The sequence below is a fragment of the Hetaerina americana genome, unplaced genomic scaffold, assembly GCF_022747635.1.
Source record: "Hetaerina americana unplaced genomic scaffold, ioHetAmer1.1.p SCAF_20, whole genome shotgun sequence".
Classification (NCBI taxonomy): Eukaryota; Metazoa; Arthropoda; class Insecta; order Odonata; family Calopterygidae; genus Hetaerina; species Hetaerina americana.
Window position 1 is genome coordinate 3,301,831 of NW_027286764.1, and position 10,669 is coordinate 3,312,499.

General features: G+C 36.3%; 1 protein-coding gene across 6 annotated transcripts in view; it reads right to left on the bottom strand.

The window, feature by feature from the left end:
• Ube3a (ubiquitin protein ligase E3A) overlaps positions 1–10,665 on the bottom strand; it is a 37,446-nt gene extending 26,781 nt beyond the window's left edge. The window contains exons 1-5 of one of the 6 annotated variants that reach the window (XM_071586033.1): positions 10,482–10,665; positions 9,823–10,006; positions 9,371–9,644; positions 8,417–9,084; positions 152–754 (exon numbers count right to left, since the gene is read on the bottom strand). In XM_071586033.1, the coding sequence (XP_071442134.1) occupies positions 152–754; positions 8,417–9,084; positions 9,371–9,644; positions 9,823–10,006; positions 10,482–10,531 (1,779 nt within the window). In that variant the 5' untranslated portion in view covers positions 10,532–10,665. Of the gene's footprint in view, positions 1–151; positions 755–8,416; positions 9,085–9,370; positions 9,645–9,822 lie in introns of all 6 variants that reach the window. The other 5 variants (XM_071586038.1, XM_071586037.1, XM_071586034.1 and 2 more) reach the window with 5 other exon arrangements.
• Positions 10,666–10,669: the final 4 nt, after the last annotated feature.

The following is a 10,669-nucleotide window of genomic DNA, read 5'->3' on the forward strand; positions in this document are numbered from 1 at the left end:
AAATAATTTAATTAATAATGGATGGAATACATGTTCCCACCATCAGTAATTTCCTTTCAATACAAAAGGATATGTTTCCATAACTTTCAATGTAGTTCATTAAATATACTAACATGACCCAAGGATATGACATTAGTTTCTCGGCACTCACCTCCACTAACGTGTCATCAATTATGTGATCGCGTTTCACTTTCAGCCTCAAGTAAGGATTTGTGTGCTGCCCAGCAACATTTTGAAAAAAGCTCATCCTACGTTCACTGTACATTCTTATTCTGTTGTCATAATAAAGACCAAGAGTTTTTGTTGCAGGAGTTAAGATAAAGGAATAGTTCATAAATGAAAATTTCTTTTGGTCAGCTTCACTCTTATAGTAGGCAAAGTCTTTGTCCATCTCAATGGCATCACTGAGTGGTTCGTTGTAGAATTCACTAAATGGTATAAAAGGACGTCGGGCATCCAATATGTCCACACCTAACTCTACGCCCAAGGGGTCTTTATGCCTGGGCCTCGATGTGCTCCCACGACCCAGCAAACTATCACTGCTGCCAACACTTAAAGCACCACTACTGCCACGCTCACTTTCATCCTCTTCCTGCCTCAGATCTGCAGGGTCCAGCTCCCCTGCCAGGATGTTTGCATAGTAGAGGATCTTCATGACTTTAGTGGGTGCAGTGACTCCTTCCTCGTCATTCACGCAATAGTCTCGAGTGAACACCCCAGAGATGACCCTCAGAGTGACCAATTGCTGAAGGGCCTGGAAAGCAGATACATTAAAGTTGAGAGAGACTCTCACAATCATCGATGCTGCACTAGGCATATGATATCACATTCACACTTGCATATGCCCATAGAAATTTATGACTTTCGGCAAATAAGTCAACTTTTGGCCACTTAAATCTCCCATAACTAATGCCATGGCATAAGAAATACAAATTGTTGTGGGTATATTGACTGGATCAACTTAACTTTGTACCGTACAGATTGCATAGCTGAGGGTGCGAGTTGCACAAGTATTAATGTTTTCCTTAATAATGGGAAGTAATAGGGAGAGAAATGCAATGGGTTGTTCAAGATCCATCTCTGTTGACATGAATAGAACAAACACACTGATTCATTGATAAACATTGCTTGAATACTACTCGCTGGAGGGGGTGAAAACTGGAACACTCGACCGTGAAATATGACAGATGGTGTGATTTTGACTTAAAACCTTAATCAACAAAACTTAATGATATTCTCTCAAAACATTTGACATTACCACTTATTTATTTATCACAGCAAAGGAATAAAATATTTTATGGAGAATAAACAGGGAAATAAGACTAAATGTTACACCACTTTTCATTGGCACAAAATAATAAATTCTAATGAAACAAGCTTACATTGTAATAACGATTTAATTATGCTAATTATCAACATGAAGCTGAGACTCCTTGAGCCATATGAGGCTACACAGTGATGTGAAAGAACAAATAGATTTGACAAGGACACAGGGAAGGCAATTTACAAGAAGTGCTACTCAAAGGCTTATAAAATCAAAATAAACAATGCAACCTGTGGCATAACAGCAGAGCGCAATAGAGCTGGGGAATCACAAATTACAAGAAAAGGAGCAGTTGTGTCATTCCGGAAGCAAAATCCCTGACTTTAGAAGAAAGAACTGAAAACATTTGCAGCGATTTCAGATGAAGACCAATGAAGTGGAGGGGAGGAGAGTTTGAAGGATGAGGCCTCATCCACGAGATCAAATTTTATATTCAGTATCAAGTAAAAGTTTTGTAGATTTGGAGAAACCATTTGATAAGAGTAAAATGGGTAAAATTAATAAATGTACTGCAGAAAATAGGAGTAGATTAGAGAGGCCCGTGACTTATCTACAAGCTTCACATGTCTCAAGGATGCTTGGGTGTGCATGGGGGGACGGGGAGTCTGGATGGGCAGTGTTAGGAAGAGTAGTAAGGCAGAGTTGTCAATTTACCCCTGTGCTTTTTAATGTATCTTTTCAACGCATTTTTCGAAAAATTCTAACAACTTACTGTTGTACCCACAAATTCAAATTGGAACTATTCTTCTGTGTTTTGTAAATAGATTATTTGGATCAGAGCTTTCAAGTAGAAACATTCAACAAATATTTAGCTAATAAATATGCAACTAAAATGTTTGTGCCTTCTGATGTAATAAGACAGATAAATCCTGGGTTTCAAATTAATGCTAGTGTACATGAAATGAGTCACATTACAAATGTGAAGGTATTACATTGTTCACTCTTAAACAACCTAAATTCCAGTGCTGCCATAAATTTCAGCTATTTATTTATTTCACATTATTTTTTTTCATGCTAATAAGAGTAATTTTGTGCTAAAATATGAGTAGCATTTTTTATGCTCTTAGTAGGTATAAGTTAGGGCACACGATTTGTTTTCATTATTTTTCTTCTTCTACACCAGGGGATATATCCCTAAACATGGATTAAGAGCAAAATGCTTGCAAATTCATGGATAAAAAGATTAAAAGAAATTTCCGAAAAGTTAATGGGGAAAAGAAAAATGAAGGTAGACGAATAATGAGTGGATATAATGACTATGAAATTCATCCTTTAGACAAAGATAGTTGTGAAAATGAATCCAAATGAAGTGCAGATGAAGTCGGAATAGCAGGGAGAGATACAATAAAAAATATTGTCATACTTTGTCCAAAGATAAGCCAGGGTATGTACATAAACATGCAAGATAAAAAAATCAGACCTACTCAGACCTTAGGTTCCAGCTTAAAGTCCTATGTCCTTTATCTAGCAATGACCTCACTATCTGCCAATTCCTCAACATGCATCTTAAATGTACCAATGTCTTTGTCGATAAACAATTGGAAAATTCAAGGTAAAACCTACAGCTTGACGTACTGATTTGAATATGAAGTATTCATAGGTTTTAACAGGTGTGATGGGTGTTCAAAGCTTAAATATGGACTATGAATGTGATTTGTAGGAGTCAAATTTAACAAACTTTGATGTATTATGAATATGTCAAAGATTATGTTCATCATTGACAAACATAAGATTTGACATTTTAGGCCCAAACGGAAGTAAAAATTCATACATTATTATTTGACGAGCTCACAAAAAATTGCATATTTAATTACTCTCAATCGGAATTCATGGCTGCTGATGGATTGTTTCTGGTACACAGGAGGAGGCCGCCATTTTCAAATCTTCCCAATTAGTAAAATACAAATATTTTAGCAATTGCAGCAGGGGGAGTGTATTACGGATTGTACATGAAGGTATAGGTAGAACAACAACAATTGAGAATTGAATCATGAAATATGAAAAGTGGTCATTTCTTTGGCAAACTTGGACTTATTTAACTCATTGATAGTTTTCACCAGAGAAAAAAATGTACAACTATGAAAGATTTCAAGAAAAACTTGATCAAGGAACAATGGGTAACAGTATGTAACTACCTTTCCAATTGACTGAACATGCTCAAAAATGATAATCTGCATGACCCAAGGAAACAAGGTTTTGGCAATAAATTTCAATTTATTTGTTTGGGGCAGACTATAGCAGTCCATTTAACCGTTCACAAGTACAGTTGTACAATCTAAAAAATAGCAGGGGGCATCATGTGATTTTTTTCTCTGCAGATATTACTGCAATGTACTATTATTGAAACACAGTCACTGATTCTCCCTCAATTAGATTGTTTGATAAATAAAAATTAACATAAAATAAACATTTATTAGAAACAATAAAATCATAAACATCACAATTCACTAGACTCAAATTAACTCTTTGACTTTTAGATAATATCGTAAAATATTGAGAAAGATGAAACATGAATAATAAGGCTATAAGCTATTGGAGGTTACAGATCCAATGAGAGTAACAGTGTCGAAGGAAGTCACCATACAAATGCATTACTAATTATATTAAAATAGGGAAGGGGGAAACTTTGAAAATTTCAACAACAAGCAAGTAGCTTCATATTCAATCCATTCTCTAGAGGTACAAAAATAGAATAAACATTGTAACAAGAACCAACCTTCATAAATTCCTTTGAGGGGCAAGGAAAAAGCACTGGTAGAGCTAATTACGACAAAATTTGAACTAATCACAACACGACAACTGAAAGGGTCACCTCCATAAAACCTTTAATTAGACAGCTCATTATGGCACGGTGACACAAAGGAATAGGAACTGCCTCAGGGCAACCCAAGGACCACGCTTGTGGAGAGCCACAAAGATATTCTGGTTATGGGCTAACTGGAGCATTATGAGGGACTGAATTGTCCGAGGAAACGCATTTTAAAATTTTAGTCATCAAATATTGACCCTGGAATTGCTGCGTTTACATTCTATATAATGGATAAATTCCACCAAGTAACCATGAAAACAATGTCATTCCCATTCCTTGCTCATACACCTTTGGAAACTAGTATGGTGCTCCCTTTTGAACCTAAAAAGGTTGCTAAAGGCTGATCCGTTTCCTCTGTCTCGCATTTGCAAGAGGATCAACATGCTTTCAAATTAGGTGTAATTTTTCTTACAGGTAAACTGTAAAATTTGACATTAACCTCTGTAGGTTGATGTCCGTCGGGAAAAACTGCTGTTAAAATGGAATCATTCTGCATCATATCTTTCAGCTGGAGAAACACAGCCTATATTCACTCAGACTCGGAATGACAAAACACATCTTGCCAGCTCATTACACCTTCCTAACCAAATAAGGGCTCAAATAAATAGAGTAATTAATCTCCCTGATTATTGAATATATTTATGCATCAAAAGAAAGCACTCCACATCATTTTGAACTTAGGAAAACATATGCCATACATACCACTTCTTTGATTAATCACTAGATACTAATGAATAACTGATCGAGGCACTTTTCCACTAGATAATTTTATTTTCATATTACGACTGGGTTTCGAAGTATTACATCATCATCAGCACCTGATGAGGATGTAATACATCAAAACCTGGCCGTAAAAAAAAATATCAAGTGGAAAAGTGCCTCGATCAGTTATTCATTAGTATCTAGTGATTAATCAAAGAAGTGGTATGTATGGCATATGTTTTCCTAAGTTCAAAATGATGTGGAGTGCTTTCTTTTGATGTATAAATATATTCAATAATCAGGGAGATTAATTACTCTATTTATTTGAGCCCTTATTTGGTTAGAAAGGTGTAATGAGCTGGCAAGATGTGTTTTGTCATTCCGAGTCTGAGTGAATATAGGCTGTGTATTCATTATGTTCGACTTCCACCACATCACGCCTTAAGCTACTCAATTTGCACTAGATACTAACTCTTCCACCTGCTTAAAACTATTTTAACTTTCTTCAACTATTAAGGCTCTCGGGCATTCCTGCGTGCTGGGGCATCTCTTGGTGACAACGGTTTCTCTGGCCATTTTGCTGGCACCTTCTTGATGGAAACAATATTCCAACATGATTTTATGGCCAACATATCTACTAAATCAGCCTTATACATTGCCACGAATTACTTATCAACATCACTTGCTCGTGGAATGGAGACAGTGGGACAACTTAAGGATTCTCAAACGCTTTTTATTATGTTGATCATAAAATCTTACTCAAGTCACTTGACAGATATGGGAACCAGCACTTGACTGGATTGAATCACTTTGCATACCTAAATGACCTGCCTAATAAACTTAGCTCTGTCAATGGCCTTCAAATGATTATTTAAACTATGACAATAACTTACTGCTAGTCAGTAAATCCTTAAACAACTTGGTCTTTAACAGTAAACAAGCTCTGCAGATAACCCCATTGAAATTAATGCAGAAATATTACTAAAGATACATTTTTCACCTAAATTAAAATTCAATAGTATATTACATCAGCTAAAGAAACATTTTATCATACAGATTCAGCATAAAACTTCCCTCGGTTTCTTTTTAGATGCTAATTTTGACTGGCAGATATATGACCATTGCTGAACCAGTAGACTCTGTACACTTTGCCTTATGCACAGAAGTTTAAGGTAAACAATAAATCAGGATATATAAATACTATGTACTTCAGTTACTTTTATCCACAACTCACTTATAGTAACACTTTCAGCAATGATTCGGCACATACGCTACGAATTTTCGAGGCACAAAAAAGAGCTGTTGAATTCTTACAGAAAATCTCCTCGCTCACCTTGTCCACCCTTGCTTTATCAAGCGTTCATCCTTACCCCGCAATCATATGAATGTTTACAGCAGTTCTAATATGGGAACACAGTAATTCATTCTCTAACAATCATGCTATCCATAATTACTCAACACAAAGGAAAAATGGCTGGCACTTCTTCTCAATTAATCTGAAAAAGACTGCCAATCGACCAAAAGAGATGGGTTTGGGACCTTTTAATTAACTCTCAACGGAATCACTTCCTTGAAATCTAATTTGGAAAAAATTCCTACAAATAAAATTTCATCAGTATCTTAATAATACCATATTGCAGTGACCAATGCATATTTTATGTATTGCATACGTACCAACATATATTTGCGCTTTTTTAGACTTCTTAAAATGTTGACATGGGAAGAAGGAATATTATTATTACTATACGGTGACCTCACAGCATAGAAAAAGCAAATTATATAATGTAAATGCCGCATCATAAAAAAGCTTTAAAAACCAACAAGAATTTTTACAAGAAGCCAAGAAATATCTCGCAAATAAAGTTACCTATTCAATTGAAAAATATCTTGACCACATTATCACACAGAAACATTGACATAAAGGCTGTGCACTGTAGTGTAATTTTTGCTGAGTACCACTATTATTATAATACTAATGCCTTGTATATTGCTTTCTTAATTAGTTATTTGTTAGTGTGTAGCTGACCAGAATGAAAAATTTAGTATTAATATTTTAAATAGGTACTGTGCAGTTCATTTCTCCTGAAGAAAACCCAGATCTGATACACTTTTGAATTAATTATCTTATACCATGTCCATACACCGTATTAACATTGATTTTATCAAATATTTCTTTCTACGAATTCTAAATCATTGGCCAGGGCACGGGACATTAGATCCCTAGGGCACACCAGAGGATTAACTACTCTCACTCAAGTGGTAAATGATGGCAACGAAGAAGAAATTCAATGGAAGCTCATTACCATGGAAGATCATGGGGTTATTAGATTCTCTTTTTCCAGATGGTATTTTTACGGCCAATTCGATAAATACTTCACAGCTGCCACGTCCTTACATTTCGAGCCAATAGGCAGCATGGCACATTGTTTATTTTGGAATGCACTCATTTTAACTCGGAAACTCAAGTCTTTCTAAATGAGATCTCTGCATTAAAATACTTCCATACACAAATAGCCACAGAAATAGAATGAGTGTCATTAATGTATCCACTACTACACAGAATATCTGACATGATAAATCATAGTCTACCAATGAGCTGTTTAATCAGCTCATCTAAAGACTGCTATGGGCTGAGATAAAACAAACATAAAATATAAAATTAAAAGCAAATGCTTACACTACATTAACCTATAGTTAGGAAGAAATAAGTGCTACAAGCAAAAACAATAAACAAATGGCAAACTTAGTGGCAAATAAGGCAAAAGAAACATTATGGAAAGAGCAGTGCAAGGATATGGAGAGTTTACAGAGATGGAATAAGAGGAGGTAAAAAGTACAGAGAGCTAAAGAACAAGCCATTGAAACATTTAGTCTGGGATCTAAGGATAGTTTTTGTCATGCTAGTTAGGGCTTGGAAGTACAGCAAAGTTACTAACTTACCGTAAACTTGTAGACTACAGCTAATAAAACTTGAAAATGGAATTGCATTTCAGTGCAGAAAACTCATTCTGAGCATTACACTGTACCTAGGAATATTCCTAGACAGTTGTAATGGCAATGGGTAATAGAAGTCTGGTAATGGTTTAAGATGAGTGGGCGAGAGTTGGGATGCAGACTGAATGGTCTGAGTCTCAAAACTAGGACACAGCTGCAAGCTTCCCATATTACTTTTAGGGCACAAGAACCAGCCAGAATACTTGGAGGGCACAGGGTAAACAACATACCACTTGAATTATTGAATACCACACCCTGAATGGTCCAAGTTCACTGCAGGCATTATTGACAGGTGAGCTTCTCACTCACTTATCAAAACAACCTTAGGTTGTATACTGGTAAATGGGCAATAAAATTTTTTTGTTAATCGCATCCCACCACACATGCAGCATGATGAATTTAAAAGTAAAACCAAAAACTTTTGGTCTTCCTTAAGAGTAACATGTTTCAAGTAAAATTCTAATGAAAAATTAAAATGATTTTGAGCAAGTTACTCTTTACACCAATTTTTGAGGGCTTTCAAAGAGCTTTCCAATTCAAATAAGAGAGAATATACATTTTAAAAAATAAGAGACAAGTTGTGATACCTGCAGGAGAGTTTTGATTCTGGACTTGCAATGGCGCGCCCAAACTTTGGCAAGACGGGCCTGGGCGACGATTGGGAGGCGAGCAGCGGCACGGCACAGTTTAGGGAGGGCCACCTCAAGGTATTCGGACGTTCCAAGGACTGGGAGCTCTGCCACTATCACAAACACATTGAGGAAGTCTGGGCCCCTTCCTGCATCCCCTAGCAACCGCACATCCAACTCCATTGTGAGTGTTGTCAGAGCATTCACCAAAGCGCTTTCAAAAACTGAACTTGGTACTTCAAAAAGCGCTTCATAAGCTCGCCTTAATGACACCAAGTCAACATTTACGTCATCACCCTTGTCCAATATATTGTTAGTTCCTAATTTCTTACTGCTGGATCCACCTTCCTCAACTTCTTGGCTGTCAATCTCTTTGTCCATGTCACCTTCTAACGTGCGAACATCTTCTTTCTTCATATTTTTTAAATCAAGAGGAGCCCTTTCTAGCATTGAATCTAGGGGATTGACTACATTTAGATCCTTCTTGATGAAACTTTTGTTTAAAGAATCAGTACTTGAATAAACTTCACCAAGAGTTCTTATTAGCAACGAATATGAGGACTCCCGTTTACATGTTTCTAGTATTTCTAGTAATTTTTCTTCGGTTATAAACGGTACATCCTTACCTGAAATTGTAAATTGAAAGTACAAGTGATTATACAATAAATGACAGTACCACTACCCTTTTCATGCAGCTACTGCACGGCCCTGAAAATAAAATTATTGGGAACTTTTTAACCAATTGCCTTCTAGATAATGTTAAATGAAATGCATTTCAATAACCAATGCCATTGATTGCAGCTGAAAATACTTCATGCTAAAATATGGACGTACTAGAAAATTCAGGGGGTGTGCCAATAGTAGGGTAGCTACCACCTATTTATAAAATGGACTTTAGCAATTCCCACTCACTTAAGGGGCCGCCTTGTGTAGCGTCTGCAACAGAATGACTGGCAACTTTGTTTGGCAACAGTTGATGCTCAACACTGTCACCTGAAGGTGCACCAACAGCACCGGATGCTTCATCTCTTGCGATATTTTCACTTGTGGATATATCATTCTCACCTTTTGCACCATTGTCTTGGGTCTTGGGAACTTTCGTTGGCTTAGTATCACAAAGTCTGGCTTCTTGGGCAAAGAGACGTATTGCTTGCGCTGCTGCTTGATTTCTCGTCAATTTCTTGGCCTGTGGAATATTAAAGAGTGAAAATTTGCTAAGAATGCCACATTAAAATTAGGTTACTGCTAAAATACAACAAAGGGGATAAATGTCAATAGGACACTGGCCATCTAGGTACACATACTGATACATTCAAGACACAGTTACATGAAGAAACATTGCAGGACACACAAATGTTACTTACTTTACCACTAGAAGCACAATGCTCATTGTCACATTTTGGATTGCCACATCCATCAATTAGTTGAAAGAAATAACGTTCGATCAGTTTTTTTGCAGCAGCTCTTTTCATCGTTTCACCTTCAGACAATATATCTTTCGATGATAAAGTTCTTTTGTGAACCGTATTCTCTGTAGTCTCAGAGTTACTGTAAAAAGCAAATCGTACTATGCCAGCATCGCATCTAATAATAACGATAAAAAACAATGTCTACACAAAAAATGGTTTATGTATAGAGATGCAAACAAATAATGCCTACAGTGACTCCGGGACAATTTCGTAGATCGTTCAAGTTTCAATGCACAAAGGCACCTAAAACGGTCTTATCATCCACGCTGAATCAAAGACTAAAACTCCCACTTTGTAATACAAATAAATATTTATCAATTAGAATCATTTTTATAATCCTGAAGACTACAACGCTCACTTTAATACAGGACGTGCTCTTTAAAAAGATATGAACGACGTGCAAAACAGGTACAAACCTTTATCATCGCCTAACCCTTCATTAACGCCTTCGAATCTAATACGAGTCAGGATAACCTAGTGATTTCATTTAATTTACTTTTCCACCAAAATAAACACGACTTTTAACTTCGTTTCTTGCTGGTTAATTAGTATACCTTGAGGCTTCGCCGTCGCCTGTTCCGTATTCCTTGTCCTTAGAGGTCATAGAATACAAATATTTAACTAGCGTGAATTGGAAATCCAAATTTTACCAATTAATATAGTGAAATACATTCAACACTTCACTAAATTTTCAATCTGCGTTGTACCTCAAAACGGTAGCCACCGACAAACTATGACAGTG